Source organism: Nyctibius grandis, chromosome Z (genome assembly GCF_013368605.1).
Source record: "Nyctibius grandis isolate bNycGra1 chromosome Z, bNycGra1.pri, whole genome shotgun sequence".
Taxonomy (NCBI): domain Eukaryota; kingdom Metazoa; phylum Chordata; class Aves; order Nyctibiiformes; family Nyctibiidae; genus Nyctibius; species Nyctibius grandis.
In genome coordinates, this window is record NC_090695.1 from 28620555 (window position 1) to 28640083 (window position 19529).

Genomic DNA, 19529 nt, shown 5'->3' on the forward strand with positions numbered 1-19529 from the left:
TCTCACTGTTTGGAAGGTTAGTGTTTTAACACTGTGTTCTCTGAGTGTAACTCCTGAGAGACAGTGACTTCAGCTCCTCAGTAAAAACCTTTCCGCCCATTTTTCATCCCTTATCCCAGGCTTTAAGAGCTCAGATGAGTTTTGGATCAAGTCCCCTTACTTTGCTGTGCTGTCACAGCAGCATGCAAATACAGGAAGAAAAACTAAAGGCAGCCTTGCAGATAGCCTGAGTGTGAGTCTCTGATAAGTATTCAGGGTTGGTCTATTTGGGACCTTTCTCAGCCCTCCTTCCACTGCTTTCCCTGTGATTTCAAATGCTGAAAAAGGCAATGAATAATGAATAGCTTGGAGTAACGATTTGTGTCTTGTTCTGTTTATTGAAACACCTGCCAACTGTGCACAAAACACACGGAGGGTTATTTCAGGATGAAATATTTTTATCCACCCTGGAGAATATACAAATCACCTACATGCTATGTGTGGATGACTTGGGATTTTAATGGAGGACTGGCTGCTTTTGGAATGTGACATAACATCCTTTCCCCCAGGAACCAAGCATGTATGTCAATTCATCCAAGCAGTCAGAGAGCAATGCTGTGCTGGAAAGCCACGTGAGGCCCTCTGACCAAGTTCCTGGGATTTCCATGAGAAGAATCTGTGAACCAGTGGGACAAAGCTAGTGGCTTCACTCTCCTCAGGAACCTGTAGCAGTGTGGGGACAGGGAGTCCCTGCAAGTTGCAGGTCTTTGTTGAAGGGCTTGAGGTCAAAAACAGTCTCAAAACCAGTGGTGGAGTATATAAAGTGACACACTTCACAGTAGTGATGATCTTCAGGCACTGCTGAGAAGCTGCATCTTGGAAAAATAACAGTTTCCAAAGGCAGGTACCCACAGCCCTGGGCTGTAGTTGAAGGTCATGCCACATGTGCAGGGCAGGAACAAGTCTGACTTTTTTACCACAGAGGCAGTATAAATTGGAAAACGTGGGCAAAAAGGCAGGTAAGGCACCAACCTGCAGGCTTGGCAGACTCTCAGTCATCAGTTGTGTGAGTGAGTGGGAGGGCTGCCTCCTCTGACGCCCTAAATGGCAGCAGAAAATGGCATTTCTTCCTTTGTTTCTTCCTCCTGCTCTTGCCTTTAGGGAATGCACAGGTTCAGTACTTCCTGCAGCAGCTTTTGCATCCAGGCCCTTGTGTTTAATATACATACCAAAGCAACTCTCTGATGTACGGGGAGCCAAGGCCTTCACAAGGAACAGCTTTCACAGACTTTATTGTCCATGCACTATTGTTTCCTGATGAACATGGTGGGCATCACTGCATTTGCAGGCTGTTCTCACACAGTCCCTGTTTGAACACTGTCCCCCTCCCAGTACAGGGTTCTCTTATCTCTCTGCTCTCACCACAGGTGATTTCTCCTGGCTCCAGGGGTTTGCAAGGGGATGAGTTTGAGCTCTGTGTGGCCAGACCCTCCAACATGTAAAGCTCCTGCTATGAAAGCAAGTGTGCACAGGGCTACTGTAAGCAGCAGATAGGCATGCGATGATGCTCCCCCTAGAATACTCTTCTGGGGAGGAGGGCACTGTGGGTGGTTAGAGGCAGTGGAACCAAGAAGCCTCATGCTGCTACCCAGTGCAAAGACCAAAGGCAGGTTGCACTGCTTGCCCACAGAGAAAGTAAATATGCCTCTCCAAGATAAGAGAGGGACCAAGAAAGACATGACCTCAAGGAGAAGCCAGTGGCAACAGATGGGAATGTGGCTCAACTTTAGGTGAAAAACATTCACGAGACATCACCTCCAACCAGTCATAGGAGAAAAGGCCCAAGCAATAAAATGAGAAAAGCAGGAGGGCATAGGTGTTCAGCTATGAGCTCTTAACTATATCCTCCTTGGCTTGACAACACTGGCCTGGCCGCATCTCCATCCTGATGGGCAAAGAAATGCTCAGCAGGCGTTAGTGGATGTTTGTTCATCTTTTGTTATTCCAGTGTATTTTTGTATGTCTCCCCAAACATTCACCTTGACTCTGGGCGATGCCCTCTGATTCCTGTCTTCTTCCTGAGGGTGCTTTATCAAAGATATTGAGATGACGTACTTAAACATCAGGTATCTCTTCAAAGTTCATGCTACTATGGCAATATTTATTCCAACTTTTTTATGAGACCCGTGAAACTTAAAGGCTGTCCAGCAATGCTTACTGAATCAACATTCAGTTGCCAAGGCAACTCAGGTTTTCCTCAAACGGTCTGGTTTTCTGGGACTTCAACCATATGATTCATGTAAGCTGAGTTTTAGTTAATCAGCTGAAGGTTGTGGACAGATGGGTGTTTCAGATGGGACTCAGCATACAAGCATTTGAAAGCCTCATCAATTCCTTTTGATACTCTTGATCAAAATTGCGTGCAGAGACCAATGCCTCTGCTAACAAAACTTTCCAAGTCTGCATGTCAATGTCTCCGTGTCTCTTGACCATATACCTCCTCATATTCAAGCACAAAAAGAGTGTGAAAAAAAAAAATGTAAAAAAAAATAAATTAACCAAAGAAGCCACATATGGCCTTTAGTGACCTCTGAGAGTTACCTGTTCAATTTGGGACTTTCCTGATCAGTGTCTTGCGATAAATCAATGGTTGATTCAACTCGCAGTTCTGTGGCTTTGTGAGATACCTGTAATACCTGTCAGTCACCTGTTAACAAGTGCCTTGCTACACAGATGACATATTAGCATACAATATGACTAATGAACCAGCAAGGGCTTTGTTTTTTTTGCACTGTGACCCAGCTAATTATGTGGCTGAGGGCAGTTACATTTTATCTAGGTGTTGGCCTGACAAGGGAGAATCTACTGACAATCAGTGGTGCGAAACGCAGGCAGACCTACATATATTGCAAGCTTTGGATTGAGAGCAGGGAAAAGAAAACCAAACTAAAACATTCACATGTCACAGCATGTGCACTGCAACAAACCAGACTAACTCTGTCACTCTGCATGGGCCAAAGATGGCTGTAAGAATAAGCAGTTATCCAGGGCAGAGGATTAAGTGGGATCAGGGGAGAAAGTGAACCAGATAAAGACAGGAAGGATCTAGAGGACAACTGTTGCACTAGCTAGTGACCACAGCATTAGCTTTCCCAGCATTTTTGAATACCAGAAGCAAATGGATTTGTCTGAACTGAACATTTTCAGCCATGGGAACTGCCAAGGGGGTACTGGAAAAGCATCTCTGAGGGCCAGTCATCTCCAGCCTCACCTGGGACCTTACCAGGACTACTTTGGTTGCTCTGCTGCAGGGAGAGCCTGGAGCTGAGAGCCTGCTAAACATGGAGGGAAAGTCATCCCCAAGGATGACAGTGCCAAGTAGGACAGAAACCTTGCACAGGAAAAGCAGTGTGATGGATTATTCAAGTTTTCTTCTGAGATGAAAGGCAGCCTTACAACTAACCTTAAATCCCTCTGTACAAACCAATGACGCACAGTGAGGGAACTGCCTCCAGCACTTCTCAAGCTCAAGAATTAGCTTTTACTTAGGCAAAGCAGTGCCAGCCAGTGAACTCTTGGGACAGAGTAAGGCACACACACTCTCATGGTTGTCTGTAAGTATCTTTGTAACAGACAAATGCAGTCTCTCCTGTGGCCAGGTGTCTCACAGATGCACACAGTCCACCGGTCACAATGAAGACAGCAGGAGCTGTGATTCCGCTGAGGCTCTGGAAAGGCAAGGCAACCAGCACACTCCAAAGGCCAAACTATTTCCTTATAGAATGCCAAGCTACGTGACTCAGTAAACCACCACACCTGAAAAAAATGGAAAAACTCTGTAAACACCTCTGCCCTTAAAAGTCTTTAACAGGGGATGGATTCAGACTCTAGACTGGATTCAGACTCTAGACTCCCACAGCCCTCACCTCCTGGGCAGCCCCAACATGCACTCTTCGCCTGGCCAGGCTCTTTGGGGTCCTTCTCTAGAAAGGGCTTAGCAAGAGCACTACACTTGGACAAATGCCTGCCCAGTGTAAAGTGAGCGTTGCTGCTCCTGCAAACCAGGCACTTCTGGCAAACTCAGATCCCTGTTTGGAAAACTTTCTGTTCCATCCTGCAATAAGAAGGACCCATCAGGCTGCATCTGTTGATCAGTGCTGAATAAGGAAATAAAATTTTCTGTGTTTTGCTGTCCATAAAGCCAAACACCCTGTGACAGCTCAGTATCCTGAAGGCAAGGATGAGAATAGACTCTGAATAGCCATGGAAACATCCTGAAGTGACAATTTTTTTCCCCCAAGGCTGATAGAGATGTAAATAGCCCAGAGCCATGGTTAGACTTTGAGATTTTTCTGACTGCTGTTATCAAAAGGCAAGACAAGGAAGACCATGCTGTAGATAAACCTCTGAGAACTCTAATAGACAAGCTTGCCTTTGACTGCAAAACAAATCTGAGAAGTGGGACAAACATGGTGAGCACAGTACCCCTGTGAAAAGAAGGCAAAGTGCACCCAAGATAATAAATTTAACACTAGCTGAAATATAAGGCTGATTAATTACTTGGGGTCAAAACTGATTACCAAGGTCATTAGCATCTGACTTTGAACAAGGAGGTCACAGAGATGTGACAGGGGACCAGGTAAGGGCAATAGACTGTTTTGTGAAATACAGAAGTCAACCCTTAGATGTTTTCCTTTGCAGACATGGAGTGTGTCAAGTATAAACTTACTATGTCAGGTAAAAAGGAGTTTCCTTGTAAATCCAGAGCCACACATAAAAGGCTCCCAACAGGAGGCATCTCCACATGCAGGAAACACATAGGCCTCCCAGATCTACATTGCACTTTAATGCATTCCCCCTGTGGCTCTCAGGTTGCCAACAAAAAGAGGAAGGTCCCTCCTCCCCTTTCCTATAGGGTGCAATTTAGATGGGGAAAAAATCTTTCATTTTACACCAGAAAGGAATTGCCTAGCTGTTGCAGCCCATCTTTTCAGTCACGGTGTTTGGGCTTCTTTAGCAGTATGCAGAAGGACTTTGCAAGGAGTACATGTGCAGCTTACAAGTATAAAGCAATTATTGATTGGCTAGCTACACAAAATATTGTTAGGATTTAATGAGCAACTTGGACAAGCATCATGCTCACCATCCCTAGAAGACATCTGAGGAGTCATTGGTGTCCAGGAAGGCATCAGTCAGATGGGGAAAGGCTGGCCTCTGAGGATACCTGGAACATAGCCTCTGTATTGCTGGATTGCTTTCATTTCCCAGGTCAGATGACACAGATGGCTCTGCTGACCCCATAAATTACCAGCTCTTGTTTTTTCACTTTAGGATTTTATACCTTTCTAAGTCGGTTTTTATCCCTTTGAATCCTTCAGCATCTAAAAAACATGTCTCAACAAGCTTAGTCTTGTGTGCTATTTTTCTTTTCCTGTATTTCTGCAGACTTTTTTACAATTGCTTCAGCAACTCCAACCAAGGGGACAAAGGCCGTTGTAGATGGACAGAGCCTCTGGAGGCTAGTTGTGGTTTGCACAAAGAGTGGCACATATTTGCTGCCATGATTCGGGGAGCAGCAGAGAGATGAAAGGGAAATGTATGAACCATATAACATGATATAAAATCCCAGATGTGTGGCATCTCCCAGCAGCAGAAGCCATTTAGTCAGGTCTCAAGGGGACTCGAGAGTAGCAGAAGAGGAGGTAGTGTGATAGACAGTTTTGCGTGAAGGACTACAGCAAAGGCCTGTTTTATGCCTGAAGTTTGCTTTTGCTAGGGACAGGAGCCGGGCTGCAGAGGATAACTGTGCCAAAACAATCAAATCCTGCAGATCAATGATGTCTCCCTTTCTAGATTGGGGTTTTTCTGCAGTTCCAACAACCCAAGTGACAGAAGAGAGGAGATCATGACACGGACAAGGTTCACGCTAAGGGTTCAGTAGTACTAGCATCCTGTGTACTGGGGAATCAGTAATTAGGAGGTTTCTCCAGGCACTTCTGCTTCATGCATTAGCCCGGGAGTCTGCACTCATGCAGTGGTTCCTGCATGGGACACATGAGAAGTAAACCCAGAGGCCTCACAGAAGAAAGCACACACCTAGTGATGCAGCTCAGTGTGAGATGATGCAGTCTGGTTTTGAGCAGTTCACATCTTTCCTGGCACTTCTGGGGTAGTTTCTTTGTATATGTACTGTGAAGGTAGATCTGGAGAAGAGGAGGGGAGGAAAGAGAGCATGAATGTAGCTTGAGGTGAGAAGACTGGTATTTTTCCAAAGTTAATACAACAGCTTTGGCTTTACTACCTTGTTAGCCAATAAGTACTGAAAAAAAATAGTATAATTTAGGGTCAGAGTGAACGAAAAAGCCGAGGCTACTTCAGAACTGTGGTTTATCTTGTGGTTTTAGAGACCAGGCTTTTTGGATGTTGAGTGCCAATGAAGAGTAGAAGTGCCACGGACTCAAGTGAAACAGTAGAGGTAGTAGTGAGATAGGCATTTGGCATGGAGGACAAGGGCAAGCACATGCTAACTCATCCTCTACATTAAGAACGTGACCAGAGAGGGTCTGTATGCCCAGGGTTTAAATGCCTGCCAGAGCAGTCTGCAATTGCAACATCTCACACCCTAAACACTGCAGACAGCTATAGCACTTCTTAGGGCATGAACACACACAGACACACATGAATAGGTAGCTCAGCCATCCTCAGGAGCTGGGCACTGGCACCATGTGGTTATCATCATGAGACTGGGAAGTAACTTGATCAAGGGAGAGCCTGGACCCATGGGTAGGCAGTGGAGATTATCCTTAGAAATTTGCAAGGCCAACACATCATCTTGTATCTTGGTGAAGCTCCCTGTGTGGCTGTTCTTACAGCATACTTGCCATGAGTGTTTGCATCCTGTTGGTGCCTCCACATTCCCACACTTCTGCATTGTACCCTGAGGTTTGATCACTGCAGTCCAGCAATGATGGGCTGCAGCTCACAGGGTTTGCTGCAGAGTTTCACAGCAGCTTTGTCTGATGCTAAAACATATCTCTGTCCTTAAGAGATCTCCTTATCTTCCTTCTAATGTAGTTAATTCGTGGTCTCTGCATGAGTTCTATGTTTCTCCTTGGCTATGGAAGAATAGGAAGAAAACAATCAAACAAAAAGTTTGCCTCTGATTAAAGAAGAGTAGTGTTTCAGGGGCCCAAATCAAAGTTTATTTCAACTTATCTATAGGAAGAGGAGTCAAGTCAATGCACCATGGGGTAGCAATCTGGGAGAAAACAGGTTGAAAGTATTTCCGCTTTGCTGTGGACAAGTGAGTCACCTGGTCCAGGTCATAGCTGTGGCTTCCAACATGTGCCCAAGAGAGCTGTAATCAAACCTGTAATCAAACTGTACTTTGAGTCTCATCTCTTTTTCTCTTCTTTTCCTTCCCCCTTTTGTGCAAAGGACGAGAAGAATCAGGTGTTGATAACAAATGCTTGGCTGCAGATGAGTGACTTGTGTCAATAAAGAAAAAAAAACCCTTTCTAATAGCAAACTACTGAATGTGATTTCTTAGCTGAAAAGCAAGAAAATCACTTGAAAAGCAAGTCTTTTAATCTGTCTATAATGTGAAATAAGCAGACGTTTTGAGTCCTTTGAAATTCCTCGAGTGCTTCTTTTAGCCTCGAAAATTAAATGCAGGAGACTACATGAATCCTTTGGGCAGACCTCTTGGTCTTTGGAGGGTGAAACCAACTATGTTGTTATGCCAGTGGATGTAGGGCTCTAGTAACTAAGAGCCCAAAGTTATGGTCACACCACAGCAGAAGGAGAGACTCTTCAAGGGGCTCAAGGCCTTCTCCAAGGCCAGTGATGGGGACTTGTTGTGAAGGAGCCAGACACCCAGTAAGACCTGGGCACCCTGCACTCATGGCTTCTGGGAAAATCCCCACCTCTGTCTGAAACGGGGAGGCAGGGGTGCCCTCATGGAGGGCAGGGCACAAGGATCCCCAGTACTTGCCCCTGAACACAGAAGCAATGCAGCCATGCTGGACCATGTGCACAATGCTTGGGCTGATGGTGAGGTGGCCAGGGACTGCAAGGAGCCCTGTGCTGCATTGCTGCTGGCAGTGCTCAGGCACATCAGTAGGAACATTGCTGTCCCTCGCGATTTACAAACCTCATCCATAAACATTCCTCCTCCCTCTTCTGCAACCTGCTCCAGCTGAGGAGTGTCCTGCACCGGTCATGGAGGATAAGAAAAACTGATCTTCACTGAGGGCTTTGAGGGAGGGAGTTTCTCCTGAGGTCTGCTTCTGGCTGCGTACAGTGAGATATATGGTCTTTTTTTTATGGCATGTAAACCAATTTCCTTAATGGCTTGCACTCAGTAAAGATGCAGCTCTGGAGGGAAAAGCCTGTGAGAGACTTGAATGATTGAACTAATTCTGCTTTGACTTTAGCAGCCAAACAGTGTCTCATGTTAATGGGTGCAACTGAACAGGCTGTTTCTGCCTCAGCTACCTGCTGGGATTTGCAGCACAAATTAGTTGTTTTCTATTGCAAAAACTAACTCAGACCAACCTACAGGACTACAGGATTGTTTGGACAGAACCTGTGGGTGTCCTGTCCCTTGCAGAGGTGTTCTTCAGTTATAGCCCTGGTAACTCTTTCCCTCGCAGCCCTTCCACAGAGCTTTGCTGTAAGTCACAAGGTTCAGCACAAAAGCTATGCCTGCACCTTTCTTGAATTAACTGTTTGTATTGGAGTGGAGGAGGAGGGATCAGAAACAACCCCTTGGAATATAAAGTTTGCTTGCCTACTTCTCATAGCAAGGTGGTTATTAAAAGAATCACCCAATCTTTCTAACAGATTAAATTATTTCCACAAAAGAGAGACTCTCAGACTGCAATCCTCATATCACTGACAATAGCCAAGTCATTCAAACCACCTCAGCTCAGAACCAGCATACCTCATGGAGGTGCCTACTGCCAGTGTTTCTGCCAGCCCACCAGAAAAGGTTTGGGATGCCTGACTTCAGGCCAAAAGGTGGAGGGGTTAGACACTGAATTAAAATATAGCTCACAGCATTTAGTTGTCACACTGTGGATTCCTCAGTATATATGCCAATGTTTCTTAATAATTAAAGCTGAGCATTAAACTATTATCATACTCCTGCTGTTACTACTGGCAAAATCCGTTCTGTTCCCATAATATTCCAGACAACTTAGAAGATTTTTGCCAGCTCATATAATCTGATGTATGTATGTATTTGCCAACAGCACTGGGTCGATGTTTACTTGTCTTGGGATCAATATGAATACCCAGGGGTGCAGAACTTGCGATTTCCAGCTGACCAGATTTGGGTACCAGACATTCTTCTGTATAACAGGTAAGCAAGATGCGCAACGGCCTAGGACTAGAGCATTAGATGCTGGAAATCAGCCATGCTTCACTGATATTCTAGGGCTTTTGCCATCTGGGGATTTGGCTCTTACTTTTGAAACAGTAACAATAAAAGCAAACAAGTGCCAGCTAACAAATTTTTCTAATAGCCAGTCTAAGTCTTCCTTGCTGTGGTTCTGCAGATGTCTTCTTTACTGTTTCCCAGTGAATGCAGAAAGAAAACAATCCGTGTTCTATTTATAATTACTATGGCTCTCCTGGAAATTTATTATCATGCCTCTGCCATAGTGTTCCTGCCAGAACTAAACAAATGGATTTTCTTCTCACTTTCCCCATCACTCGTGTTTTATAAATCTCTCCATTATTCCTCTTCCCCTCTGAGCACTCTCTGATCTGCTTTTCCTCCTCCAGAGCTGAACCCAGCCCTCTAGCCAACACCTCTGCAGTGTTGAATGGAGTGAAAGCTCTCTAGACAGATGTTTCCTTAATATTTTCCAGAAGGAGGGAATTTGGGGTTTGTTCTGACTAACATCTTAGTTTTGGACTTTTTTTTTTTGATTTATCACAAATCCCAGATGTACTTCCGCCTTTCTGTCGTACTAGATTTTCACTGACCTGCGTTTCTCTGACAGTTTTAAGGGTAATACTTTCTAATCATCCAGATTGAATTTAATTCTGTTGGTTTCCAAGATCCATTTTCCATTCCAATCCCTCACTACAAGGTATTCGAAGAGATATTGCAGAGATCTGGATTGTTTTAGCATTCTTCTTTACTTCAGCTTTATTCCTCACAATCTCTTTATTCCTTTTCAGTCTCTAAAAAAGAGGCAGGTAGCATGGTCTATATTGCTGTAGTTTGTTTGTAAGAACATGATGTGGCAAAGGCCTTCTGAAGTTCAGATACATCACCTGCCTCCTCTTACTCAGTTAGTCAGTAAGAAAATTGATTTGATGCAGTTGGCCCTTGACAAATCTGTGCCACCTGTTTCACCTCATTATCTTTGAAGTTAGGCCGATACGTCTATAATTTCACCTTAAAAAAAAAATCAGAATTCTCTTTGATCTTCCCTAATTCACTGAGCCTTTCCCTGTTCTCCACGAGCTCTCATAGATAATTGTTAATGCTTCAGAGGGTATTTTGGCCAGTGCCTTGAGTTCTCAAGAGTAAATTTCATCAGCCCTACCAACTGGATTCTGTCTTATCTACGCTTCTTTAACCTGTTCCTCCCCTATTCCGTCCTGGACTCCTGCCACTGTGCAAGAATTAATTATGGTGAGCCGCAGTTCATGAAGAGTGAAGCACAGACGGTGCAGGATACTGCAGCTCTCTCTACTCTGTTGTTTCCTTTCCTTCCACAGCAAGTAACGGATCTATCTGGTCCTTTGTCTTTTCCCTGGTTCCTTGCATTTATATAAAACTTTCTTGCTGCCTTTTATGTCTTTTGGTAGTTATCAGTCGTTCTGCACTTAGCCTTTTCAATTTTATCGCCTTTGTTTAGTGCTGGGGACAGTACTGAGGACTGACGACTCAGACATGAATAAAGAGCAGGTCACAAGAGGGATGGAGGGTCTGAATTTTCCACATCTGTTTCTGAGACAGGGTGTGTGAGATGCTGTAGTCATGCAACATAGACCTGCATATAGCCAGGCTCCACAGCATCAGCCAGGGGAACCCTCCACAGTCAATCTCTTTCCAAGAGACCCCTGGAGCAAGACCCCAGGCCTCTTCCCTTGAAGGATTCTTGTCCTCACCCAGCTTATTACTCCTTTAGATTTCTCAGAATTGCTGGAATCCTAAAGAAATTATCTTTTGTTGGTCCCTTTCACCTGGTTTCTGCTCTTAGAGTCTCAATGAATGTCCTCCAACAAGCCCCAAATCTAAGACAACTTCTCCCTAGTGCTTTCCTCCTTTGCTTGAAGCAAGCCCTTGGCCCTTCTGCATCCTAGGAGACTGCAGAATTGTTGCCTCAGGCCACCATTACTCTTACAACAGATATCTGGGGAAGAGAGAGCTTGATTTACTCTGTGAGATGCCTGATTCTGACAGCAGCCCCAGAAAAGCTTCATCCTCCCCATTGTCCAGTCTTTGGGTAGAGATACTGTGACACTTCTGCTCTTCTCACTTCTGCCTTTGCTCTGAGACATAAAATAGCTCTGTCTCTCACTTCTTTGAGGACATTGCAGCATGCAACCAGCATGCCTGGGTGCAGGCCAGCAGTGTCTATGAGAAGCTGAGATACTGATTGAGGATGGACTCTTCACCCAGGCGCAGGACCTTAGTTCAGACATTCCGTGCATTAAATTCAGCCAAAAGATTATTTTTATGTTGACAGTTACTACTGTCAACATAAGTTGCGTTACTTAACTCAAACATCAGCTTGCTTTTTCTTTTCTTTTTTTTGTTTTCTTTATACTGTGTTACAGCGCAGATGAAAGATTTGATGCGAGATTTCACACAAGTGTGCTGGTGAATTACTCCGGATCCTGCCAATATATTCCTCCAGGTAGGGCACAGAGAGCATTTGCTTGCTTTAAGTCAATGTGTAGCTTTGAATAACTGCAAGCAGTTTTCCTTCATGAATGGAACCAAGGCTTTTAGAAGCAGTCTGTGGAAATTTTGCAAGCTGTGTAATTATGGGAAAAACCCACTGAAATAATTTAGGTTCATTATTAGTGGTATATTTCCACTTCACAAATCAATAAATCACTCTCCTGAGCAGTTTGCTTAAAACATTCAGAGGCCCAACTGAAGTGTTGTCTAAAGCCAGGTAGTGTACACCTTCACATCACGTTTCATGTGCAATCTGATTAGCTCTTTCTTGAGAGTGAAAAGGCATGTGACCATAGGACACCCCACGAGCAGCAATCCCTCTGCACTGAAGTCCTCCCTGCCAGGCTGAGGCTACAACTCCAGGTGAAAAGACAGAGGCTGGTCTTAGCCAGCCAGAGCCTGTTTTTCATCTGTATTACCAACTCAGTGCCTGTAGGGCCCAGAAGTCAGGACCTACCAGCAAATACAGAGGCTATGCCCACAGTCAGTCACTGTGGTGGAGAAGAAATGCCCAAACTTTGTGTCACAGCAGCTGGCAGACTGAACCCAAGTATGTTCACAGGGCCCTCCAGGAAACAAGTGGGTCTTTCTTGATGGCTGGTCCTCTGTTGATCCCTACCCCTGAGACCCCGTAAAGTATCCCTGTGGTTTCACTGAGGTGGACCCATGGGTAAGGTTTCTCTCCAGGGAGCAATACGGCATGTATCAGAGCAGAGCCTTCTCCATTCCTCCATGTAGGGAGGTGACGCAGAGGGTGCCTATGTGGGCAGATCTGGTGTCCTGCTCATCCCTTGGTGAGCTACAAAGTCCATGGTGAAGAATTGGTTATTTAAGAACCCAAGGAAAGAGTAAAAGAGAAAAAGTAATAATGGAAATGTGTTTTGTGAAGCACAGGAAATCCTTTGTTACAGGGATTTAATCGCTGCCAAACTACTTTGTGAAATTTTAGAAGGAAAATCTTGATAATCAGCATACTGACTGGCAACAAGGACTCACAGGAGCAACTACATTAATCAAGACACTGGAAAACATGGAAGAGTGGAAAAGATGATGTTTCCAAAGCTTCATGAAAGTTTTATTTCCCATGATGCTGAGAGCAGGCTGTACTCACTGCTGCTCTCCATTAGAGAAACAAGATAGGTGGAGGAGTAGAGAGAAAGGACAAGAAGGGGACAGCTGTCTGCTGTGAAGGAAAGGAGCACGGCCAAGATTCAGGAGAAACTGGGAGAAAAGCCTCCATGTAGCCCATCCAAAAATTGCCATGACAGTGGGAGTCAGACCTCTCAGAATGTAAAGGGACAAATGAAGGGAACCCAGCCACCTCAGAATAGCAGTGTTTGTGCAGGGACATGGTCTTGCAGACATGGTTATGCCACAACGCCCTCAGCCTTTACAGCAGCAGGCAAATACAATAATGAAGGATCTCCGTTTTGGGATTCCAGCTTCAAAAGGCACAGTTCAAGCACTTAGTGCGAAACATCAAACTCTGCTCAGTTAGGTGACTCAGACCTTGGATTCACATTAGCTGGTGTTTTAGGAAGCACACAGAAACAATTACTGCAAACAGGTAGGCTAAGTGCAGTGTTGGAGAGGATTTTCCAATGAAGCAGTAGCTGCCTCTCTTTCACTCAGGGCCTCTGAGCTGGCCAGCTCGCGGTGGACTGGTAAGGTAAGGTGAAGGCTGCAAAGCCACCGGCATAAAGGGGTGAGGGCTTGCAGGGGTGACCTGTGTGCTTTGCCACCAACTGCCAATGATGCAGGCTGCACAGATCATCTTCCCCACTCTCCAAGCCCTTCATGCTGCTGGACACCTGGGGAAGTCCCACAGACGTGGCCCTAAGAAGAAAGTTTGGAGCATCCGTTAGGTTTTTCTTTTCTTTTCTCAGCTGAATAAAAAAAATAAAGAAATCATTAGATTGCAACAATATAAAACTATTAATCTCCTAAACTGCTTAAAATGACACATGAAATAATGATAGTGGACTAGACACGTCCAGAGTAAAAATCAAGACCCAGGTTAACACAGAGAAGATAAAGGCTAGCACTGAGCAAAGTTTAGCATAACGATGTATTTTCAAGGGATTGTGGGTCTGATGCAGGGCCCGACAAGGAACACCTTTCAAAGAGCTTGTCACAGTACTTCCAGACACACTGCGTGGACATCTATGTATTCTAGACTCCTGTCAGGCCCTTCAGCAATGCCTGTGATCTGCAGGGGCCAGCCAGCTTTAGGAGACAGGCTGGGCTGCTCCTGGGTGGCCAGAGCGTCTTGGGCCACCTGCCTCAAGGATGCCATGAAAGAGAGAGGAATCTTCACTGGTGCTCCAGGAAGGGAGGTTATTCCACTCATGGCAGCATCTTCCACATGTGCTACTAGTTTGGTTACGCTGTGACTGCATCACACAGACTTTTGGAGGAGAAAGTTGCTCACAATCAATCGGACAGATAAGGGTAGAGATGAATTGTATCCTGCACACACTTGATTCTGACTGATTTCTATCCACAGGCATTTTGAAGAGCACATGTTACATTGATGTCCACTGGTTCCCCTTTGATGTGCAGAAGTGTGATTTGAAGTTTGGTTCCTGGACTCACAGTGGCTGGTTGATTGACCTGCAGATACTTGAGGCTGATATTTCCAACTACATCTCAAATGGAGAATGGGATTTAGTGGGTAAATCGGCTGGCCTAAAAATTTTCAGTAGTCTAATTTTCAAAGGCAAACCCCAAATATATAGAAATGATCAATCCAACTGGGACATGAAATACAGATATTAAAAGTTTCTATGTAAGAGGCAGCAAAAAAAAAAAAGAAAAAAGTCACAGATCAGAGACAACCTTTCAGCTGCATTCATTGAACTGTGTCTGAAAACACTGTATTCTGAAGAAATTGCCAGCAACAGAGTACATAAATGAAATCTATCTGAGCAGTTTGTGAATACTAAACTTGGATGTGTCTCCTGTAGGTGCATGGAACACTACTGTTACATCTACTCGAACATGTCAGACAAAAACTGATTGGTGTAGCAAACACGATTTCAGCAAACCTGAAATGAATCAGAGATTCATTTACAGAGATGAATCTCTGTCACCCAGAAAAACCATTAAAGTGTCTGCCAGCTCATAACTGCAACTAACTGCAGTTCAGTATGTCTCTATTCCCGTCTGTGTTTTGGAAGATACCTGTATTTTTACAAGAGGAATCTATACCCAGAACTACTTATTCAGCTTGAGCTCCTAGTGAGTTATTTTGAACCCATTTATGTAGGTGTGAGTCAGAAGCAATGCTATGAAAATTGACAAAGCTTAGACCACCCTACGGAAAGCTTACTGAAGGGACATTTCATCTTCTAGTCTGGATATGTAGACAAGGAAATAACTGTCACTGACCAACTGCATGCAGTAGTTTTACCATTCAGGGCATCTGAGAAATAATACAATAAGAAACATAATTGGTATTCAGTTTCATGGGAAGCTGAAGGACTCCATAGGGAAGTCCTCCTAAGTCAGCCCATTTCAGAGCACTCTTGAATTTCCAGCACTCCTTTACAGAGGTTACTGTCCAATAACTTTGCGTATCTGATTAAGAGACTGGCCTGTGGTTTATGTGCCTTCAACCCTGAGCAGGGCTGGACAAAACAGGCCCTTATGTAGCTTATACAGCAAAAGCATTAAGTGACGCTTCATGCAAACCATGGCCATATCCTTTATGGAGATTTTGCCACACTCCTGTCAAAACATACACATTGTCACATCTTCTGTCATGTGCACAGAAACAAAAAAAAGAGGTGAGCTACAGTGGCATGAAAAATGCAAGGTGCTGAGTTCTTCCAGCTCCCCCGACATTTGCTGTGCTGCTGCAGTCACTGCCATGCAGCATCTCAAACAGTCTACTGCAGTTGGGTCACCATGGCCAACCCTGCAGTACAGCTGTGTTGCACAACTATGTCTCTTAACCTTCAGATATGACAGATTGTGAGCTTAACTTGACATCTTTTTTGAAAATTAAACCATTTCTTGTTTGTTTTTCCTGACAAAACTAAGCAAATGTGTATAAGAGAATGACAGAAAAATAAGAAGCAGTGGCACTTGTCACATAGAAAATCTGCTGCATGGGCTAGTGAACATGACATCAACTGTGTGTCACCATTCTCTGCATGCAGGAAGGCAGAATGTACATTTTTCTGGGTTAATATTTGGCCACTGCTTGCAAATCTTTCCTCATTGAGTTTGAGATGCTCAGAACTGTTTTGAACTGGTCCAGAAGAACTTTCTTGGCTAAGCCAGGTTCTAATGACTCAAAAGGCATGAAAATAAACCCTAGAAAACACAGAAGGTGGACTAAGAACAGCAGATATCTTGCATTGATGCCTCAGATGTTACTGAAGACACTGACACACTAAGAGTTACCTTGGCTCATTTAACCCTGTAGTGATGTATTTCAACTTTCAAACAACATTGAATTGAGGTACATTGTCCTTTGTCCACTTTAATCTCTTCATCTATGTGTGCATCATTGGCCACAAGTGTTAGAAAATGTCTTTTGCCTGGTAACTGATTTGGGCATATCTTTTCTCCCTCATCATGTTACCAATACTCAAAAATCAAATAAAATTCAATCTTAATAAGATAGGTATACTGGGAAAAGGAGTACTGTGTTTGCTATAGAGTCTGTAGAGTTAGCCATAGGTTGTTAAATTTTAACAGGTTACCGTGGACACCCCATTAGGTGAGTTACTGGACCTTTTGTGCTGTTAAGAGACCGTCATGGACACTAGTTGAATACAATAGGGTTACCTGGACTTCTTGCTTTGGAACCAGCTAGAATTGGTCTTGAGGTTTGACCAAGAGCCAAGGTGCTAATATGCCTGCTTAAGAAGGAGAGGTGAAAAGTGCACAGCGAGGAAGATATACGGCCTTCATTGCGGAGACCCCGGCCCACAACCACCAGAAGAAAATACGCATGCGCAACTAGGAGGAGTTAAAGGCGGAGACTATGGAAATGATTTCTTGGAACTCATTATAATAAAGACCACCTTTTTGGGGAAAAGTTATGCATATGTATAGGAATTCTTAGAATTATAATGAATATGTAACATTTTACTGCATAAATACAGAATGATTTCTCAGGGGAGGCACGCACGGCTTTAGAGGGGCTACCCCCTGTGCTGCCCAGCGCTGCAATAAAGGTGTGCCTGCTTCTTAATGCTACATTGGTGTTAAGAGGTTTTATTCCCGATTTCGGTGACAATCAGTTGCCACAGAACACTTCGAAGCACTCTTCAACACAATGTGTGGTGGAGGTGCCACACTTTGGCTCATAAACCCCTTGACCCATTCCTTGGTTATCTGTGAATCCTGCACCTCTCCCTACTGCTCTCATCTCCCTCTCTATAGGTGTCCCAGGAAAGAGGAATGAGATGTACTATGAGTGCTGTAAAGAACCATACCTAGATGTGACGTATACCATCACCATGCGCCGACGCACACTCTACTATGGCTTGAACCTACTCATTCCCTGCATTCTTATATCTGGCTTGGCGCTGCTTGTTTTCCTTTTGCCAGCTGATTCAGGGGAGAAGATTTCTTTAGGTAAGTGCTAAAGAATTAAATTCTTTCACAAGCACTTCCTATAAAAGGGAAAATACGCACCTCATGGTGCTTGATGAATAAAGATTTCCCTGGAGGACCAACAGAAGCCCTTGTTTAGTTGCAGAAACCAGGGTAACAGCTTTCTGTATAGCATTCACACATCCTGTGCTAAACAACTCTAAAATCTTTTGTATTTTACCTTGGGATGAGGCACAACTTGTTGCTAGCTTAGGCAGCAGTGATAGTACTCTGTTGTCCCTGTTGTTCTGTTCTTTAGTATGTCTCAATGCACTTCACAGCTGATTAACTCTGTTTTTCAGATAGGACATACTAATACAGAGAGAGTGAAGTATTGTGAGCAGCAGCAGCTCACAATTTTCACCTCCCAAGTTCGGTTCCCAAAACACTGAGCCATGAGTCCACCATGAACACAAAGCAGTGACAGCCAAGGAAGGGCTAAATGAAATTTGCTATTGTGTGTGTCGATAAAGACAGGAGGGGTGATTCCAAGAGAAGACAGCAGAGAGCTGGAAATTCACAAGACTGGCCTGGGTGAGACCTTAGGGGTTAATTGTGCACAATTCCAATCAGGACAGAGACCTTTAAATCATATGAAGTGCCCTCGGTGTTAGCAGAACAATCAGGGAGCTGAGCAGCCTTTCTTACAAGAAGTAAAATGCAGGCTATGGGGGATACATTTGCTGTCTCTGAAAGGTAGGATGGAGACAAGGAAAAGAATTATTTGAGCCGAAGTACAACATTGACATAAAAATAGGAGATAATGTTCATGCATTGATCTTGTGATTTCTCAGCACCAGAGCAGTTATCTTTAGCAACAGTCTTTCCTGATACAAAAAAAACAAAGAGCTACTTCTAAAGCAGGCTGCAGCTCTTTGGAGGGTGTTACATAATATGCAATAGCTGAAAACTAGATTCATGTCTGTGCAAGTCTCTCCTAGCCCTTAATGACCATCTGGGCTTTGTGCTATGTTTCGGAAAAGCAATATAGCTTACCAGTTCTGCAAGCTTCATTTCACTCAGCAGGAAAGATTTCTCCATTACTTTAAGAGGAGCAAGGGTTTGAGTGTAACTGAGAAAAGTGAAAAGACAGCAGATAAAGTTGCGTCCAAAAATGTTCTCACTTTGTGGAAGTTCTCATCTGCACTGACAAACATGAAGTTATTGATTTGTCTCAGCCATAGATCAGGAGAAGGTTATATTTAACAGCAAAGACAGCAGAGGAACAGCTGCAGAGTTCATTTTCCTCATCCTTCCCCTGCATGTTCACTCCCTGCAGGTATCACTGTTCTGCTTCCCCTGACCGTATTCATGCTGTTTGTGGCTGAGATCATGCCTGCAACTTCTGACTCAGTCCCACTAACAGGTAAGTTGATTGTTCTGTGCATGATGTATGATGCTTCTCAAGAGGTGTTCAAAGCCTATTTGAGAACTGACTCTTTTTGTCACTATAGTCTTGCATTTCAGCAACGTCAGGAGTAAATCTCTGTCAGGGCTTTACTGTTTGCATGTATGAAAAGAGCCTACATGAGGGATACATCTGGAAATATCAGATAAGCTGGTAACTGCAAGGATTGAGGGGACACAGAATCAACACACAACATGGAGGTTTGGGTGGGCAAAGCACAAAGCCGAGTGCACAGACATGAATGGAATACTGGAATAGCACTCAGCCCTGGCTCTGGATTCATTGAGTTGATCCATAAAGTCCCCTCAACAGCTCTTTGGATGAAGCTGTGTGCTCAGAGAGCTTTTGAAGGTCTCAGTGCTGCTGGCTGGAGAAAAATCATCTTCTTCTGCATCACCCACCCTCTCTCCGGTTATGCGTCTCTTCTTCACCTGTACCTTTCTCCTCCTCTCTACCCCAAGAGCAACTCAAGGTACTACAGTCAAAATTCAAATATATCACTGGAGCATTTTAGCATGTGCTGAAAACTATGGGACAGATTAGCATGTTGGGAATGTAGGCCAGTCAGGCATTGTTACATCCTCTGTTTTGAGAGGACCATCC

The 19529-nt window shown here is 44.2% G+C and overlaps 1 protein-coding gene across 1 annotated transcript in view; it reads left to right on the plus strand.

Annotated features, from left to right (window-relative positions):
• Positions 1-19529, plus strand: part of LOC137676309 (neuronal acetylcholine receptor subunit alpha-7-like) — a 61785-nt gene that overhangs the window by 33451 nt on the left and 8805 nt on the right. Inside the window, 6 exon segments of the mRNA XM_068423016.1 lie at positions 7417-7460; positions 9233-9343; positions 11782-11861; positions 14415-14582; positions 17306-17500; positions 18798-18884. Of these exon segments, the coding sequence (XP_068279117.1) occupies positions 7417-7460; positions 9233-9343; positions 11782-11861; positions 14415-14582; positions 17306-17500; positions 18798-18884 (685 nt within the window).